Source organism: Drosophila takahashii, chromosome 2R, assembly GCF_030179915.1.
Source record: "Drosophila takahashii strain IR98-3 E-12201 chromosome 2R, DtakHiC1v2, whole genome shotgun sequence".
NCBI lineage: Eukaryota > Metazoa > Arthropoda > Insecta > Diptera > Drosophilidae > Drosophila > Drosophila takahashii.
In genome coordinates this window covers 11,067,984-11,088,922 of record NC_091679.1, presented here as the reverse complement: position 1 = coordinate 11,088,922, position 20,939 = coordinate 11,067,984, and the positions used below count along the sequence as shown (strand labels likewise).

At 38.2% G+C, this 20,939-nt stretch overlaps 1 protein-coding gene across 6 annotated transcripts; it reads right to left on the bottom strand.

Moving 5' to 3' along the window:
- Window positions 1-442: 442 nt before the first annotated feature.
- On the bottom strand, window positions 443-20,939 carry LOC138912386 (serine/threonine-protein kinase GG21441). 6 transcript variants are annotated; one of them, XM_070213146.1, is made up of 7 exons: window positions 20,734-20,938; window positions 20,514-20,675; window positions 2,596-3,182; window positions 1,508-2,537; window positions 1,305-1,450; window positions 1,087-1,236; window positions 443-1,021 (listed from the first exon to the last, which is right to left on the bottom strand). In XM_070213146.1, the coding sequence occupies exons 1-7, from the start codon at window positions 20,744-20,746 to the stop codon at window positions 740-742; spliced, it is 2,370 nt and encodes a 789-aa protein (XP_070069247.1). In that variant the 5' UTR covers window positions 20,747-20,938; the 3' UTR covers window positions 443-739. The 6 variants fall into 6 exon arrangements, 5 of the variants coding, with proteins under 5 accessions (XP_070069247.1, XP_070069250.1, XP_070069249.1 ...); XM_070213149.1 differs by having other exon boundaries at window positions 2,596-3,256; window positions 20,744-20,938; XM_070213148.1 differs by having other exon boundaries at window positions 2,596-3,348; window positions 20,744-20,937.

Genomic DNA, 20,939 nt, shown 5'->3' with positions numbered 1-20,939 from the left:
CATTCATACAGACGGACAGACAGGCAGACAGACGGACATGGCTTGCCGTAGGGTAGGGTAGGGTTAAAATCTTGAAATCGTATGGGAAATCAGAGTTTTAACCCTACTTTAAATTTAACAGGCGGACGAGAAAACGGCCTTTGGATTTTATATTTTCCCCTTTATGGGGTTCGCAAGATAGAGTGTCACTTTTAAAATATTTTAAAGGATAAATATTTTAACAGTTAAAAAAACCATTAATCCGTTTGCCTGTGGTAGCTCCGGAATTTCCGCAGGTCCTTCTGGTCCTTCTGCTAAGAATCCTTGCGTCGACAAACTTTTTGGAAAACGCAGTTTATCTTGGAAATTCGTAACCGATTCAAATGTATCGTATCCAATAGATACATTTTAATTTAATCAATTTTGTAACACAGTGCTATGAATGAAAGCAATTAATTAAAACTTTTAGTGTACGAAATAAAAATATATTTGTCTGCAACTATTTAAATAAATACTTAAAAATCAAATACAATACTGTAATTTAATTTTTTGAATATTGGAATTTATGAAATGCTTCTGTTTATTTCCGTCAGTATTGTTCGATGGTCGTCTGGGTATTGCTGCACGAATATAATCACATAGCTTTTGTGGCTATAAGTACAAATAAATTATGGCTTATATAATAGCGTTTAAACATACAGAATACAAAACTTTCTCCGTCATAAATGGAGTTTATTTAAACATTCCACACGGGCACTTTTCATCTATTATAATTTTCGCATTCCGTTTTCTCAATTTCCATCGTCCAATAGTGATCAAGGATGTCTTCGCTTGTAAAGCGAACGTCCGGATCCGACTGCAGCATATTAGCGATCAGATCGCGTACGCCGTCGCCTATATCAGACCAGTATGGATCCGGAAACTCGTAAATACCCGAGATAATAGCATCGAACAGTGGTTCCTGCTGGTTGTCAGGCGCAACAAACGGTGGAAATCCGCAAAGTAATATGTACAAAATGATGCCGGCGGCCCAAACGTCGATCTGCAGGATGAAAATACGGGAATATTTAACAAACTTAATGCAGCTTTTATATGGTTAATTATCACCTTTAACCCATATCCGACTTCCAACAATATCTCTGGTGCGACATAAGTTGGTGTACCGCAGACGGCATAGAGAAGATCGTTTACTTCACATGCTAGTCCAAAATCAGCTAACTTTAGTTCGAGAACGTTTCCATATTCATCTAGTTCCACCTATAAATGTAAATAGTTTTTATCATTATTTTCTCTACACTGATTATTTTGAACTACAAGCGCCTTACTAGGAGGTTCTCAGGCTTGATATCCCGGTGCACAATGCCCATGGAATGCAGGTAAGCCATGGCTGACCCCAAATGCCTAATCATAATACGCGACTGACTTTCTGAGAACCGAGTTACCTGAGTAATTGCATCGAACAGATCACCACCTAAAATTAATTAATTTAATACATTTTGAAATGTACTGTATAAAAATTACAGCTTACCACTTACATACTCCAATACCAGATACATATTTGTATGTTTGTCCACATCCATTATAAGGGATATTATATGAGGATGATCCAACTTCTTCATGACTCGAACCTCAGCATCAATGTAGTGCTCCTTGCCCCTGCATTTGTTCTTATCTATTATTTTCAAGGCATATGATTCACCCGTTTGACGGTGCACGATTTTGAGCACAATGGCAAAGTTTCCGTCGCCTATAATTTGACCCAATGTGTACCTTTCCCGAATATCTGCTGGCAAATCATCTATCTCTAGGCCAGGGCTTTTACGTAAGGGCGCTTGCTTATGGTGTTCGGGCGGGGCAGAGGCTTTGAATTCCTCCGAACCTACCAGTGGAGGATAATGATTTTTGCTCTTAATAGGCATCTTGGGCTTGGGTCCTTTGCAGGTGGTACCGGCCGTGCGCAGGGTCTTGCGTATGACACTAATAGAACGTTGCTCTTCCGTTTCCAGCTTAAAGTCCTCCGCAGTGTTGATCCGCTCAGTGCCGTATGCAAAGAAAACATCATCGGGTCCAAAAAAATCGGACAGTTGAACCACCGATGCACCTGACAGGGTGAATACCTTTCTGACATATCCCGTATCTAGACGAACCACTTGCGTGATGGCCGTCAGCACGTGTTCGAAGCTTGGACTGTTACGCTTGTTTAACAACAAGCGCATAATGCGGCGCGGTTTAGTTCCATTACGTATCAGTGTCACTATGCGAGGATGAACCACACTGTCACGCTCAATAAAGCGGGACGCGTTCAATGGACTCCCGTTGGCCACTCCTCCACTACACGCAGTAACAGGTCCATTGCTGCTTGATAGAGATCCGTTTTTTAGGGGGGATGCGGGTCGGTAACTTTTAGTGAATCGGGGATTATTAGATCGACTATTGTTAAACGGAGTCAAATTGGCCAATGGTTGCGAACTAGTGTTGTATTCCACCTTCTTAAAATGCTCGTTATTGCAGGAACAAACGTAGCTCTGTCCGTCCTCCAACTCATCAAGGGTGATAATCTGAAAGCCAGAATTGTGAGACCATATTAGTGTAGAGGCAACACTGAGGAATACCCACCTTCTTCCCACACATGCTATATATAGTGCGCACAGCCCCCGGTATCTTTACATTCTCCTCAAGCAAACGGGTTAAGTCTTCATAAAGACTCTCGAAGGAACGGTACCGTTCGTTAGATACAGGAATTGTTATGCCTGGATAGAAACGATCCCCGTTACGGTAGAATTTGATACGACGCGCCTTGCGAGTTGGAGTTCGGCTGCTCGCGATACGCTTCTTAGTTTGGACGGCGGGGGGTACAATTGTCAAACATGCCATCGCTCTATCATAGTTGCTCGTGACACCACTTTCCATGGTTTTTGTTCCGGGCGTGGCCGATGTGCTTATGGAGGCAGCACTTGACGGGCCATTCGATTTTAACAAACTCCCGCTGCCTGCCAAAGAACCGTGCGAGCTCCTGAGCTGATTAAAATCCTTTTCCATTTCATAGGTAAAACTGGTTTGGCTGTCGCAGTCTCTACTGTGGCCATCGAAGTCCACCTCCGGCTTTTGATCATGGGTGAGTTTTTCGTTGAGAGTAGCCTCAGGGTCGGCAATATTCGACAATGTTTTCTTTGGAGTGATGTTGGGAGAGGCGGTCGCAGAAGCTGGTGATTCGAGGGAGGAAAGCGCCGTGGTAGTACAATTTAGGCTGTTCACCTTTACTGTATGTACTTCCATGCTGAAGGTAGGCGGAAAAGGAGCGTGTAAGAGTCAGCCAATAATGGTTCTCAAATTTTCATTACTGCATTTCGGCGTAGCTCCTTTTTATACCTTTGAATAAAATACATTAATTTTGTCTGGATTGCAACGCAGTGAAGAAAAAGAGCTAATAAAACCGGTGCCCTAACTCGTTATGAACTCAACCAATAACACTATGCAACATCAAAAATATGGATGGATGCTATATTTTTGAATTCGTTCAAATTCACAAGTTAAACTGGGCTTTCCAAAAAGTTCCCCGACGCAAGGATTCTTAGCACAACGTCCTCAAAGTTAAAAAAATGCAGAAATTGGCCATCTTTCCGGAGGTATCACAGGCAAACAGATCCATGGTTTGTTTTGATGTTAAAGTTTTTTAAAAGATACAAGTAATTGCATTTACTCTGTACTCTGTAGTACTCGCAGCTGTATGTTTTTTTTGTTTTCTATTATTTTTTTTCTCCCTTTAAACAAATCCTAAAATTATTCTAAGTAAGAGGTTTGAAAGATAAAGAGTGTATCTTTTTAAAAACTTTAACATCAAAACAAAACATGAGTGGATTTCACTAGTACTTAACGATGCCTAACTTGACGCTCTCCTAATTAGTAGCCAATTAATTGGCGCGGTACTTTGAGGAAGTCTGCTAATTATTATGTAATCAAATACGGTAAATGATAATTAAATGAAGTTAAAACAAACTTTCTTTTTTTGAGGCAAATCGCTCTTTCTAGGACTTGAACCCGGTACCTTTGGATTTTTAGACACACCAACTGTTTGAGCCATGCACGCATCATATTTCGTAATGCGCAAAAACCATGATTTGTCACATATATATTGTCTCGGACAGATTAAACTAAGTGTAAAATAAAACAAGAGAGAACGCTATAGTTGGGTTCATGTCCCGACTATCTAATACCCGCTAAAGGGAGTCCGAGGGAGATGGATATATAACATTTTTTTGATTGCGTACTTTTTAATGAGTGGTCCGATTTGAAAAATGTTTTCTACATTTCGATAGGTATAAATATACACAACAAAATGGCATTTATACTTCTCGGAAATCTTTAAAGGTTTTGACGCCAGCCACATTTTAAAATCGTTAGTGGGCGATTGTGGGCGTTAGAGGGGGCGTGGCACTCGGCTGAAATAAACTTGCGCTGCGTAGGAAGCCCAAGAATATGTGTGGGAAATCTCAACCTTCTAGCTTTTGTAGTTTCCGAGATCTCAGCGTTTATACAGACAGACGGACAGACAGACATGGCTACAGCTGCGAAAAAAATAATAGCACCACTAACACAAAAAAATTTTAACTAGTCACCCTACTCACATTTTTTAACTTTTTTATTCAGCGTTTCTATTTTTGAATTTTGTTTTTAAAGAGTCGAGAATTAAAACGCCTACTTCCTACAAGGTAACAAAGAATTTTCTTATATATCTTTGAATATTCCTATGGGAGCCTTAAGATATAGTGGTCCGATTCGGCTCGCTCCGACATATGTACTACCTGCAATAGAAAGAAGACTTTCGGGAAAGTTTCATCGCGATAGCTTTAAAACTGAGAGACTAGTTCGCATAGAAACGGACAGACGGACAGACGGACCGACGGACATGGCTAGATCGACTCGTCTAGTGATGCTGATCAAGAATATATATACTTTATGTGGTCGGAAACGACTCCTTCACTGCGTTGCAAACATCTGACTGAAATTATAATACCCTCTACAAGGGTATAAAAAATGTTAGCTTTATAAATGGTTTCTGACTTATTTAAGAAAGTCTATGCAAAACTGAAAAAAAAATTACGAAAAAAATAATAGCACCACTTCTCTAAAAATAGAATAAAAGGTAGAAAAATGACAAATGGGTAATTTAATCTTTATTTGGCGGTAGCTAACAATTAAATCTAAGTTTAAAGTGTAAATATCTTTTGCGATTTTTGGATATAATGACTTACTGTCGATTAAGCATGTCAGGACGGTTGGTAGGGTCCTGACCTTTCTCTGAGTAATTGATTGTAACTGATTGTAACTTCGGGTACGGGGCTGGAAATGATTGCACCGACGGTGACCGGTTGTTGTAAAGAAAAACGTTTTTCGTCCAAGTTTTGCACTTCAGTTTTTTTATTTTACGTCGTTTTCTTTTCTCTCTTATATACACACTAAAAATAACCGAAAAAGCATCCTTCCAGGCGAGTCTTTACAAAGTGACCGTACGAATTATAAAAAATATACTAAATCTGTTAATATTCCAAGAAATAACATTGGAGACGATAAATTCAATTATAGTAGGAATTGGGCTCCAACATACTCCCGGCCTTGATAGGATCCGGAATCCTATAACTGACTTCTTGCTTATTCGACGGGAAGCGGGGCGATTTTGTGCACTGGTTTTCGAAGAACTGTCTTCTGCGTTTGGAGCTCCACGACTCGCACCTTGTCGTCCTTCCCAGTAATCGTTGCGATGATCCGCCCCAGTGGGCAGTACTGGGGAGCTGCGTTGTCCTCGTGTATAAGAACCAGTTGTCCTACTTTTATATTGGGCTGTGGACTTGTCCATTTTGTGCGTTGCTGGAGCGTGTGAAAATAATCTCGACGAAACAAATTCCAAATTTGCTGTTTAAGAAACGAAATGCGCTGCCATCGACCTAGGTAGTGAAAGTTTGACGTCTCGTTCAATTGTTCTTCAGGAGCTGAAATTAGAGATGATCCAATAAGGAATTGAGCTGGAGACACCGCTTCTTCATCGTTTGTTTCGGCTGACGCTGGAGTGATTGGTCGCGAATTGAGTATCGCCTCTATCTCCTTGAGGATCGTTTGTAGCTCTTCGTACGTAAAGTTGGCTTTGGCCATGTTTTTCACCAGCAAAGTTTTAGCGGACTTAACCGCGGCTTCCCACAGACCCCCGAAGTGGGGCGCACCGGGTGGGATAAAGCAGAATTCGAACCCTTTAGTTGCGCTGTATTGATGTAGCTGGCTGATCGCTTCATTGCTCAAAATTTACTGTTTAAATTCAGATAGCTTTGCCGATGCTCCCACGAAATTAGTATCATTGTCGCAGTACACTCGCTTTGGCAGTCCTCAACGGGACACGAACCTTCGGAGGCACAGCAAGAATGCGTTCGAGGAGAGATCTGAAACTGGTTCGATATGTACAGCTTTCGACGAAAAACATATGAATATGGCTACGTATGTTTTGTATGGGGCTCTGCTGCGGATTCGATACGATGTCATAAATGGTCCGCAGAAGTCAACTCCGGTGACAAGAAACGGTCTTTGGCAGCGCAAGCGGTCTGCGGGTAGGGAACCCATGATTTGAGTCATCAACTTCGGCTTGTAATGGAAGCAATGCGTATATGCGCGTACGACCTTTCGAGTTAGTTAACTCCCTTGCGTTTGGTATCCATATCCGTTCCCGTAAGAGAGAAAGGAGCACCTTGGCTCCTGCGAGGAGAAACTCGACATACAATTTGGCGAAACGATGTTCTCGTGGAACCAAAGCTGGGAATTTGGCAACCTGCAACCTGTCTTTAACACGCTGTTGTTTCTTTAGAAGAGAGATTTCATTGTGATATGTGTTCAATTACCCGCCAAAAAACTAAGTTAAGCTCTGGCGCTGAGATGTGTACTACTTCTTGTTTGTTTATGGCCCTGTTAGCTGGAACTTTATTAAAGCATCGAAATACGAAGGCAATAGTTCGCATAGCTCGGTGATAAGACGAGGAGTTATTGATGATTTCTGATGATGACATCAGTCGATGACTGATGCTTCCTGCAGACTCGCTGCGCTTTGGCAGGTTTTCCTTAGCTTTGTAACTGAGGACGGCGGTGATTATGACTGGGAGGGCTCTCCTTTGATGTAAAGACTGATCGCCTTTGGCCGCACTTCCGGAACCGATTGAGTTGGCTCAACATGGCGTGTCCAAAAAGCTTTATCTTTCTTTAAAAATTGAGGCCCTTGAAACCAGATAGTTTTCTGTAACTCTGTAGCGCAGCAACCTCTCGACACTATATCAGCTGGGTTCTGTGCTGAGGGCACGTGTTGCCACTCAACCTCGTCGGTAGCTTGCTGAAGCTCTGAGATGCGATTGCCTACGAAGCAGTTCAGCTGAGAAGAATGCATTTTTAACCATTGTAGGACTATCTTGGAGTCAGTCAAAAAGTAGACCTTTCCGATGTATGGCGCTATCTTCTGAGCTATGACTCCAATTTCGGAAGCGTTTGTACTTTGATTGGCGCTACACGAGATGTGGCTATTAGCAAATTGACCTCGATTCCTTGGATCCTCTTAGCTCGTATGTAAATGCAGCATCCATACGCGGCTTCCGCATCTATACGCGTCGGCGAAGCCGTGCAATTCGCTATCGTGGCTGAGTGACGTGTGCACGAATCTTGGAATACATAGATTCGAGGTATTCTTAAGTTCTCCCTGAAGAGTTTCCCAGGTTAGCCGTAAATTGCCTTCTAAGGGTTCGTCCCAATCTAATTTTAAAAGAGTTAGATTTCGAAGGAAAATCTTACAACGGATTACAATTGGACTGATTAACCCTAAAGAATCAAAAACCCTTGCAATGGTTGAGAGAACTTTTATTCGAGTCTGTGGTTCGTTGACGAAAGCCTCGTGGTGAAAGCCGAAGGTATCCACGCTAATCCGAGGGCTTTAACGGTATCTGGCTCGTCGAGTTGAATCTTAACTTCAGATTCAGATTGTCCGCCTACCAAGCTAGTTCAGTTGCTATGAAATTTCGTTAATACGAGGCCCGTTCTTTCCAGCATTTCCGTTAGCTGACGCCTTTTTATATCTAGTAGGACAAGGTCGTCAGCACCGGTGAGTACGTCGTCCACGTATAGATCGGATTTGAGTACGCTAGCTCCGATCGGAAACTGACTGGCAAACGCGTCGGCGATATACGCCAAGCTACGAATAGCTAGGAATGGGGCGGCTGACAGCCCGTATGTGACCGTCTTGAGTTGGTAGATTTGAAGTTTTTCGGAGTCACCTTTCCAAAGAATTAATTGATACTTCCTGTCTAGTTCATCCACTACGAATTGTCTGTACATCTTACTTATATCGCCATATACGACATATTTGTGTAGTCGGAATGAAAGTATCGTGGTAACGAGATCCTGTTGGATTGTAGGACCCGTCATTAAGATGTCGTTGGCCATTTGACGACTTGGCCGAAGCGTCAAAGACGACGCGGAGCTTTGTCGAGCTGCTTTGCGGTCTTATTCCAGTCTATGTCCTCGAGCCGAGACATGTGCCCTTGGTCGATGTATTCCTGCAAGAATTGATGATATTACCTCTTTAACTCGGGGTTGCGCGAGAGTTTGCGTTCGAGCATGTTAAAGCGTTTTGATGCCATTTTGAAAGAAGATCCGAGGGTGAGATGTCCTTCCTTCAATGGTAGACGTACTTGGACACGTCCTTCAGTATTCCACTGAACGTTAAATGACATCGATAGGTTAGCTGTTTTTTTGATGAATTTAAATGACCGCCGACGATCCACCCAAACTCCGTGTTGAGCAGACTAGGCAACTGTTGACCAGCGATTGTTTGTCTCCTAGAATAGCTTCAAAAAATCCTTCGGTGCTTATAAGGACGTCGATTTTGTTCTGTTCGAAGAATCTGGGGTCTGCAAGAGTGATTCCCTCGGGGAGCTTCCACGTGGAGGTGTCGATATATTCCCGGGGTTGCCTGGAACAGATCCGCTTAATGACTCCAAATTCGGATGGCCATTGAAAATTTTAAATTCGAGATTTGAGCGCGGCGAAGACATTGTAATGAATTGGTTCACAAGCTTCCGATATCCCGCTGACAGCCTGAGAAACCCGCGCTTTATGGAGGTTTAATCGCTTGGCGGTTTCCTCGGTGATTAAATTGACCTCGGAGCAAGAATCCAGTAGAGCTCGAACTAGCTGATAATTGCCGGTCGTGTCCTTGATCTGTATTACAGCTGTTGGTAAAACTCCCTGCTTAAATGCTCGCGTTAACAGGGCGACGTTTGAATTAAGCTGTACAGACTCTTGGTTGTGTTGGATTGCGGCGTTACGTTGGTCCTGAGGATTCTTTGTGCCTTCGATTTGCGTGGTTGCTTCGATGATGAAAGCCTGGGTATGTCGGTTCCACCTACGTGATCCCTTTCGCGCGCTTCAAGATATTGGTTGATCTTGGTTGTGTTGGATTGCGGCGTTACGTTGGACCTGAGGATTCTCTGTGCCTTCGACTTGCGTGGTTGCTTCGATGATGAAAGCCTGGGTATGTCGGTTCCACCTACGTGATCCCTTTCGCGCGCTTCAAGATATTGACAACGGCGAGTTAGAAAGACGCAGCAATCGCCCAAGATGGTAATTGATCATAACTCTGCTTTTCTTGATACTGCATTTTTGTCTCTGGATCCAGTTTGCTTAGCATCATATGAATTATGATTGCATCCATTACGTTTGCTGCTGATCCAAGTGAGAGTACTGACGATCGAATTGCGGATATCGTATCGACGACATTTAGAAGTTTGGCTGCATTGGCATTGCAAATAAATTTGAAATGTAGTCGAGGAAAATTAAAAAGTCGTTATCGTATCGCTGCTTCAACCGCTCCATTGCCTTCGAGTAGTTTTTCTCGGTAATCTGGAATGACTACACTACTTCAAGAGCTGGCCCAGTTAAGCAATTAAGCAGGTATGTAAACTTGTCGATGTTTAAAAGGCCACCATCCGTTTCCTCGAGATTTGAAAAAACACCACCGAAACGTTTGTAGTTTGCGTATTTTCCGTCGAAGCTCGGCAACTTCAGATTTGGCAGACGATTGTGATGCACGACGAATTGAATGAATTGTTCAATGTCGTGTCTCCTGGAATGCTTGCCCGACGTTTTCTTGATATTGCGGCCAACAGCGTTGTTTTAATTTCCACGAACAGCTCATCAAAACTGCTTCGTTCGGTGTCGGCACTGTGTAGATTCTCAATTTGGCCTTGAGTTGTGGAAAGTTGACGAAGATAACGTTTAAAGTCTCCTTCTCCTGGTCGAGTTTGGTCTTCAAATTGGTCATGTTTCGCGTAATCGTAGTCCGTTGATGCCGGAGGAATACTAATTTGCAGGTGTTGACTTTGCTTCCAGCGGCAGCATCGGCTGGATCAACCATTTTGGCGCAAATCTGGTATAACTTCTATCTCTGACAAATAGAACGCTAAATGGAGCTAGTTAAATTTGGCATACCAACTGAACACTACAACTACAGCAAATAACAATGATTCTCGATAACAACCTTTACCGAAAAAGCTTCCTTCCAGGCGGGTCTTTACAAAGTGACCGTACGAATTATAAAAACATTGGAGGCGATAAATTCAATTATAGTGGGAATTGGACTCCAACAGGAATTGGGGCCCAAAAGTCATGATATATTTTCAAATTTATTCGGAAATGATTTAAGACGTTTTAAATTACCTGTATAAACTGTCTTTAAAAAAAAAAAACTCGAAGATTTTCGGTTGTGTTATTTACTATTTAGTTTTAGTTTGTATTTAGTTTTAGCTATTTACCTACCACTATTTACATCATAGGATGATTCATGAACGATGTATCCATCCGTATTGATCTTACTTCAAGAAGGAAAAACAAGCCTATGTTAATACTAGGTCCATGCTCAATAAATGGATGTTCTGGTCAATTTAGGTGTTTAGTAGATACTTGACTTATAAAAAGAATCTCTTCTTACCCAATTTGACTTTTCCTTCACACATTCTCATAAGTTTGCGGGCATTCATTTGTAAGTTTTTTTTTATGAGCCCTATGCCCTTGTAAATATGTTTCGCATTTCGGATAGGATTTTTTTTAAGTTCATGTTTTATAAATTTGTTTATTGAAACATTATCAAACTATTAAAATATTCGCTTGTATTTTAAGCACGTGTTTTAGTTAAGTTTTGGCCCTGATAAGATTCTTTGTACTTTGTGATATTACATTTTGGAAGGCAAAATGGGCCATTTTTAATGAAGATGATCCAAAACCTAACCAATCGAACCGGTTTTCATGACCGTTTTCCATCCAAGGTTTTTTTTTGTTTTTAATTTTGTTGTCAATTTGTTGTCTGGATATCAGGAAAAGTTAGTTTTAGTCAAATCTTATAAAATATATATCTTCATACCCAAGAATATCAGCGCATCGTAACGTTTTACTTAAAAAAAGCGGAAGTGGTGCTATTATTTTTTTCGGCCTTTTTTTGCTTTCAGCTTAAGCATGTAAGAATTGTACTCATTGGAAATATAAATAGGGTTTTTCTAAATTCGAATAAAAAATGATATATCTTGGAAATGATGAAAAGGAACAAAAATGTTTCTTCGGGTAAATTAAGTTGGTTATGAGATGGACAATCTTGGATAGTTCAGTTTTTTTTATAGAATGAAGAACACATTCAAAACCGCGATACAAAATTTTAAATAATTAAAATTCATACTTATTGGACAACAAAAAATTTAAGAAAATTATTTTCTAACTCCCCCAGTACACATTTAAAAATGTGTAAAGTTGCACGTTGTTCTTCTAAGCCGTTCTCGAGTTATACTAATTTGAAGTTTGAGAACATTTTTTAAGTTCTTACCTTCAAAAATTCATAGCGCCCCTAAATGGACACCAACAAATTTTTAAAAAATCACAGATGATAACCTAGGCAAACTCTTTAAAATACCCGAGTTTGAAGAAAATCTAAAATTTCATATGCGCAGTTGAGAAATTCTTACCCCTTTGCAAGAGAAGAATACTGTTTTTGGGTGAAAAATATCTGAGTTGCCTTGACTTTAGAACATTTGTATGAACGCAAAAAAAGTTATAAATGTTTGAAGCTATTTCTATACCCTTGCAGAGGGTATTATAATTTCAGGCAGATGTTTGCAACGCAGTGAAGGAGACGTTTCCGACCACATAAAGTATATATATTCTTAATCAGCACCAATAGCCGAACCCATCTAGACATGTCCTTCTGTCCGTTTCTATGCGAACTAGTCTCTCAGTTTTTAAGCTATCGCGATGAAACTTTCCCAAAAGTCTTATTGCTACTGCAGGTAGTAAATATGTTGAAACGAGCCGGATCGGACCACTATATCTTATGGATCTCATAGGAATACTCGAACATTATACTTTTTCGTTATGAAGTAGGCATTTTGATTTCTGACATTTTAAAACCAAATCTAAACAAGAGAGAACGCTATAGTCGGGTTGGTGTCCCGACTATTTAATACCCGTCACTCAGCTAAAGCGAACGCTGTACTCGGGTTGGTGTCCCGATTATAATCGTAGCTCTGCTAAAGGGAGTGCGAGGGAGATAGATATATAAATTTTGATTGCGTATAACTTTTTAATGAATGGTCCGATTTGGTCCGATAGGTATAAATATACACAACAAAATTGCATTTATACTTCTCGGAAATCTTTAAAGATGTGGGCGCAGGACACATTTTAAAATCGTTAGTGGGCGATTGTGGGCGTTAGAGGGAGCGTGGCGCTCGGCTGAAATAAACTTGCGCTGCGTAGGAGGCCCAAGAATATGTGTGGAAAATCTCAACCTTCTAGCTTTTGTAGTTTCCGAGATCTCAGCGTTCATACGGACGGACATAGCTAGATCGACTCGGCTAGTGACCCTGATCAAGACTATATATACTTTATGGGGTCGGAAACGTCTCTTTCACTGCGTTGCAAATTTCTGACTGAAATCATAATACCCTTTGCAAGAGTATAATTATAAAATAAAAATTAAAAAAAAATTTGTTTACCTTTTTTTTTAATTTTTTAAAAACGGGTCTAACGATTTTCTTTAAAACTTGAAGCTGCTTAGCCATTGAGATTCTCCAAATTTTGGTGTATGGCGCGTTATTGTAAAAAGTCAGGTTCAAAAGTTATTCAATAACACAAATATAGACACTTTTTCTAGCTCAGAACAACTAACGCTTCCTGAGCATTGCATTTTGTGCGTCGATATTTTGTATGTATTTTACGGTCATGGAATCAGTTCATTTGCATCTAACAGTTCCATATAGGAATCTTTTGTTCTACGACTTTTGGAAAATCGCGCTACTTTAGCGGGGAAAAAGCTAAAAAAAAGCTAAGTTTTGTTAGTTCGTAAGTTCTACACTACTAAAGGTACAGACATGTGCTATACCTCGTTTAAAAGGTATTTTTAAATACCCAACGCCTTATTAACTTAATTCGTTTAAATACAATAATTTAAAAATTATGATTGACCAATTTAAATTTAAATGTATATATTAGCTCCTATGAGAGCAAAAGTAAACAAACAAAAACTTTTGATATCAAATAAAACAAGATAGAACGCTATAGTCGGGTGCCCCCACTATCAGATACCCGTTACTCAGCTAAAGGGAGTGCGAAGAAGATGGGATAAAAACTTTGATCCGCCGTAAGTTTTTAACGAATGGTCCGATTTAAAAAATTTCTTCTACATTTCGATAGGTATTGATAAACACAATAAAACTGCATTTATACTTTTCCGAAATATTGAAATTGTTAAAATCGTATATAAGCGATTGTGGGCGTTAGAGGAGGCGTGGCACTCTTTTTAAACAAACTTGCGCTGCGTAGGAACTCCTAGAATCTGCATGCAAAATGTCAGTCTTCTAGCTTTTATAGTTTCCGAGATCTCAGCGTTCATACGGACAGACAGACAGAAGGACAGACGGACATGGCTAGATCGACTCGGCTAGTGATCCTGATCAAGAATATATATACTTTATATGGTCGGAAATGCTTCCTTCTAGATGTTACATACTTTTGCACGAATACAATATACCCTTATACTCTACGAGTAACGGATATAAACACCTCTTAACGAGGTAAAAAACTAGTGTCGATCGCACCTTCAACATACAAAAGTTCTGATATCAACATTTGTGACTAAAAATTATTACACTCGTCATTAAATACACTTTCTAAAATTTTCCTCTTCGGCACGCTGCAATTGAAAGGGCCTGTGAAGAGTAAAATAAACGACTGGAATAGTTTGCGGGCCGAATCAGAAAATAGTAATAATAATAATAATTAGTTCATTCCTTAAAAAAAAAAAGTCAATTTACTAAAAGCGCATACCGCCGACTCGATGCGGTTTTGCCTTAGTTTTCGGTAATTTTAGTTTTAATTGAAGGCTTAACGCGAAGTCGAGCCATTTTGATGAGCTTTGCCAAGAGAGCCCAAAAGTATGCCGTATTTTTTTTCTTGCATACCAAGGCCTCAAGAAAATCAATTGGTTTGGAAGAGAGAGTGGTGAAAGTTTAAAAGTGGGGATAATAGGCCCCTCGCACGTTAGTTGTATTCCTACTGAAAATGCACTTAATATGAGGGGTCATATCAGAAAATCGGAACTTAATTCGTTTAAATACATTATTTTCAAAATTATGATTGACCAATTTAAATTTAGATGTATATATTAGCTCCTATAAGAGCCTAAGTAAACAATGAACAACTTCTGGTATCAAATAAAAACACCTCTTAACGAGGTAAAAAACTAGTGGCGATCGCAATTTCAACATACAAAAGTTCTGATATCAACATTTGTGACGATAAATTATTACACTCGTCATTAAATACACTTTCTAATATTGTCTCATTCGGCACGCTGCAATAGAAAATGCCTGTGAAGGAAAAAATTCTGGAATTGTTTGCTAGAGCGGGCCGAATCAGAAAATGTTAGAAAGTGTATTTAAAGACGAGAATAATAATTATTCGTCACAAATGTTGATATCAGAACTTTTGAATGTTGAAGGTGCGATCGTCACTAGTGTTTTACCTCGTTAAGAGGTGTTTTTATTTGATTAAAATACATGTCAATATTTCAGAGCTACATAGCTTTTACTTTAAGGGTTGATGAACGAGTTTAACACCCCGTTTCTAGCCGAACTTAAGACAATTTCTTTCCAATTGACAAATAATTCCCGACATACAGTGGTTCACAGCTTATTTCAACCAGTCTACACCAAAAACTTTAACAGCCCATAAAAACTAAACAAAACATGTTATCAAAATAATAATAAACGCAGAATACATCTATGACATTAGTGTTTAATAATGCTATGTTTTTTAAATATTTTACAACTACTTTTTATGAATTAATTAAAAAAAAAGGCCAGAGCTTATTTCAACCAGTTAACAAATAAATCGAATAAATTAACATAGTGGCCAATAACTTTTTTTATACCCGTTACTCGTAGAGTAAATGGGTACATTAAGTATATATATTCTTGATCTAGCCATGTCCGTCTGTCCGTCTGTATGGATTAACGCTGAGATCTCGAAAACTACAAAAGCTAGAAGATTGGGATTCCCCACAGATATTCTTGGGCTTCATACGCAGCGCAAGTTTATTTTATCAAGGTGCCACGCCCCCTCTAACGCCCACAAACCGCAAAAAGCCGTGGCGCCCACAGTTTTCTGTATAAACAGTACCAATTCCGTGCCATAGACGGCGCAGCCGCCGCGTGTTCAACACTCCAGCTGGTCCTGGAAAAAAGCTGGTCACTCTAATTTGGAATACATTTTGCATTCATGTCCATTATTTGAAATGGGGCGCGCAAAAAACATACAAGAAGGCATATTTATTAGGGTGGGTCGATTTGGGACCCCAAAAATCGTATAGGGGGAACGTAATCTTTAAAGAATTCTAAGCCATATTGGCGAACATACTTATGGTCTAAAATGACGTTTGACCCCCCCAAACGCGAAAGAAAAATACTGTTTTTTTGAGAAAAATATCATAGTAGTCAGCGCTCGCCGCTAGGCTTAGAGCTCATTTGGATACACACGAGAAACTGACTTATTAGTGTCCTTAGTATGTTTGAAAAAATGTATTTGACAGAAATACTTGAATTTTGATTTGAGTCGGAAAAATATATCTAAGCGGGGAAAATCATAATGACGAGCCTAAATTGGGGAGTCAAATGGCTATTTTAAAGTCTAACTGCGAACGGTAATTGTTTTGGGCCTATAAGTGTCAAATAGGTCCTTCCATAATTTTTTTTTACTCCGCGACTAAGATTTGAGTTTATCTTCACATTCTAAAGGATAAATGAAATAAAAAATCAAAGGATCTTGAAATGTAAATAATTTTTTGATTTAACTAAAGAAATGACCCATGGGAAGTGCATATTTTTTCGCAGATTCAGCTCATCCAGAGCTGTCGAGAGCTAATGATTATGAATTAAAGGTGTCTTAACATTACCACAAAACAAAATTCGATGTCCACATAACGAACAAATGTTAGAAAACACAATATTTTTAGACGAAACTACGCCAAAAGTCCTTCCCAAGGGTCGAGAGTAGTTTTTACTTGGCAACAACAACAAAAGGCATTGTATCCATCTAAAGTTAACTTTAAATTGTTGGTAAACAAAAGGGTAGGCACGCCCAATTAAAAAAAAAAAGTTATCGGCCACTAGGTTAATTTATTCGATATTTTTGTTAACTGTTTAAAATAAGCTGTGTCCTTTTTTTTTTGGCTTTTTTTTTTAATTAATTCATAAAAAATAGTTGTAAAATATTTAAAAAATCATAGCATTATTAAACACAAATGTGTATCATTATAGATGTATTCTGCGTTTAAATTATTTTGATAACATGTTTTGTTTTTATGGGCTGTTAAAATTTTTGGTGTAGACTCGATCCACCAACAGGATAATGATCCTAAGCATACGGCGCATATCCTGAAGAATTGGCTTCTGTTTTATGCTTTTTGGCAATTGTTTTCACCACCATAAGGCCTGGGCATACAAATTATAGAGCAGGTTTGGGTAATTTTTGAGCAATAATGTTGAAAGTTCTATGTAAAAAATCGTACGTAGACTTTTGTCAATGTCATTTTTAAGTTTTTCGTCTGTAACTTTTTAAGTTTTTTATGAATTTTAAAAAAATTTTGTTTTTTGTATATTAATAACATTAAGTACAAAACTTTATCATTACTTTTCCCGTAAAAGCAATAGGAGTGGGTGAACTCCCAAAAAGGGGGTCGTCCGTAGACTTTTGTCCGCCACTAAACATATATGTACAGCTGTGAAAAAAATAATAGCACCACTAACCCAAAAAAATTTTAACTAGTCAACCTACTCACATTTTTTAACTTTTTTAACTTTTCAAAACGGGTTTTAAATAGTAAGACTAAACATAATTTGAATATGAAAAAAAATGTTAGCTTTATAAAAGGTTTCTGGACTTATTTAAGAAAATCTATGCAAAACTGGAAAAACCTACGAAAAAAATAATAGCACCACTTCTCTAAAAATAGAATAAAAGGTAGAAAAATGACAAATGGGTAACTTAATCTTTAGTTGGCGGTAGCTAACAAGTAAATCTAAGTTTAAAGTGTAAATATCTTTATCGATTTTTGGATATAATGACTTACTATCGATTAAACAAGTCAGGACCCTACCTATAGAGGAATTGGGGCCAAAAATCATGATATATTTTCAAATTTATTCAGAAATGATTTAAGACGTTTTAGATTAACTGTATAAACTGTCTTTAAAAAAAAAACTCGAAGATTTTTGGTTGTGTTATGGTCAAGCGAGTACACAAGTCAATGTATACTGCTTACTGAGTACTTTCGAACTCTTTCTGACCGTGATCCTGGCCGGATTTTATTGGTCAAAGATTCATTTAAGAAGTATTTTGTATTTAGTTTAAGCTACGAATTACTACCGTATCACTATTTACATCATAGGATGATTCATGAACGATGTATTCATCCGTATTGATCTTACTTCAAGAAGGAAAAACAAGCCTATGTTAATACTAGGTCCATGCTCAGTAAATGGATGTTTTGGTACCATGTTATTGGTCAATTTAGGTGTTTAGAAGACACATGACTTATAAAAAGGATTTCTTCTTACCCAATTTAACTTTGCCTTCACACATTCTCATAAGTTTGCGGGCATTCATTTGTAAGTTTTTTTTGACTAGCCCTATGCCCTTGTAAATATGTTTCGCATTTCGGATAGGATTATTTTTTTTAAGTTCATGTTTTATAAATTTGTTTTTTGAAACATTATCCAACTATTAAAATATTCGCTATTATTTTAAGCACGTGTTTTAGTTTAGTTTTGGCCCTGATAAGATTCTTTGTGCTTTGTAATATAACATTTTGGAAGGAAAAATGGGCCAGGACTCGGTTTTTCTGTGTTATCCTTCAAAGTTTATGTCATTCTAATGAAGATGATCCAAAACCTAACCAATCCAACCGGTTTTCATTACCGTTTTCCATCCAATATGTTTCTTTTTTGAATATTTTTCTTTTCTGACTTGGAAAATTTTCCACATGTCCTTGTATTGCCAAATGGTAATCAATTTGATGTCTGAATATCAGGAGAAGTTAGTTTTAGTCAAATCTCATAAAATATATCCTTTATACACAAGAATATTAGCGCATCGTAACGTTTTATTTAAAGAAAACGGAAGTGGTGCTATTATTTTTTTCGGCCTTTTTTTGACTTTTTTTCTTAAAATCTGAAAAAATTATATGTAGACAATATTTTCGATATCCGGATCAATTTTTTCAAATAGGTGGAATACTAATCAAGATAATAAAAAACACTTCTTATATAAAAATCCCCGTTTTCCACATATTTCTTTAATATTAAGAACCTGTGACGAAGTGGTGCTATTATTTTTTTCGCAACTGTATGTATAGTATACATACACTTGCCAGAAAAAGTATGCGTACAAATATTTTCCGCAACTTTAGAGCTTAAAAAAACGTCTTAAAAAAATTAGTACACATATTAAGCTTTAATTTGACGTAACTTATCAATTTCTAGCACCTTTACTTTTCCTAATATAAATAAAAATGTACAAATTGGCCGGATTTCGCATCAGAAAAAGTATGCGTACAAATGCATATGGTATTAGAAAAAGCCATATTTTGGGCAAAGTACGTCGAGTTTAGTACGGAGTTTGATACCCTTTATGTTTTATAACTTCAGTCTACATATTCGTCATCGATTGGACCAATGTCCTTGCATCCATCGCCGTTATTTGATTCCATTCCTCGACATTGAGTTTTTTCAGGATATCCTTGGATGCAAGGGTGTGAAGGCGAGTCCTGCCCTCCAGGACATCACAAAAATGCTTTACGGGATTGATATATACTATTTTGATGGCGAATGTAGCTGTTTTACACATAAAAGCTTTGTTTTGTGGGCGCAATGTTTAGGTTCGTTGTCCTCTTGGTACCGAAAGTCCTTTTCGAGTCCCACTTTCAGGACGCTTTAATTTCTTGTCTTAAAGTGCATAAAACAACCAACAAAATGAGGTATCGTTTATTAAAATCGGTCAACAACTTAACGAGAAATGGGTATAAAAACTTTCTTATTTAGATAGAAGGTTAGTTTTTTTTGAAATTCGTATGAAATTCGTGCATTACGCCAAAGCAGTTGTTTGTTTGGTTATATGGCTAGCCATTTCTCGTTAAGTTGTTGACCGATTTTAATAAACGATACCTCATTTTGTTGGTTGTTTTATGCACTTTAAGACAAGAAATTAAAGCGTCCTGAAAGTGGGACTCGAAAAGGACTTTTGGTACCAAGAGGACAACGAACCTAAACATTGCGCCCACAAAACAAAGCTTTTATGTGTAAAACAGCTACATTCGCCATCAAAATAGTATATATCAATCCCGTAAAGCATTTTTGTGATGTCCTGGAGGGCAGGACTCGCCTTCACACCCTTGCATCCAAGGATATCCTGAAAAAACTCAATGTCGAGGAATGGAATCAAATAACGGCGATGGATGCAAGGACATTGGTCCAATCGATGACGAATATGTAGACTGAAGTTATAAAACATAAAGGGTATCAAACTCCGTACTAAACTCGACGTACTTTGCCCAAAATAATGCTTTTTCTAATACCATATGCATTTGTACGCATACTTTTTCTGATGCGAAATCCGGCCAATTTGTACATTTTTATTTATATTAGGAAAAGTAAAGGTGCTAGAAATTAATAAGTTACGTCAAATTAAAGCTTAATATGTGTACTAAATGTTAAAATTAAAATGACATTTTTACGAATTTTTTTAAAGACGTTTTTTAAGCTCTAAAGTTGCGGAAAATATTTGTACGCATACTTTTTCTGGCAAGTGTATATGTATCCTTTTTTCTAGTTCTTTGTACATCTACTACACGGACTGTTTTGACAAAATAACAATTAAAATATGCTATTTTCTTGGATTAAAAGTTTTTGTGGCCTCACCTTTTTCACAAAACAATATATGTATGTATGTAGATAATATGACTAGCCAGCTCAGCAGTTTTATACACTCTTTTCTTCGTTGAATTATTTGATCCAACACAGCATCAGGTACTACACTTTCTGTTTGTTGATTGAAAACGTAAGACCAAGAGCGGGTATTGACTGCAGAAAAGAATGCGAAAAAAATATCTTTAACAATTAATCCACTGATTTTGCTCACATCGATATACCATTCAGCTGCTTGAGCCGCTCCCTGATAACAAAGTGTTTACAAACTATAAGTTAAGAAAACGATCAAACGGAGCTTAGCCAATCAAGTTGAAGTTCATTTAATAAAAATTATTAAACAAAATTGATTTGTGATTCACAAATGGAGCAAAAATTTACTAAGAGCTATGACAGTGCGACCGTCTTCCACTAAAAAAA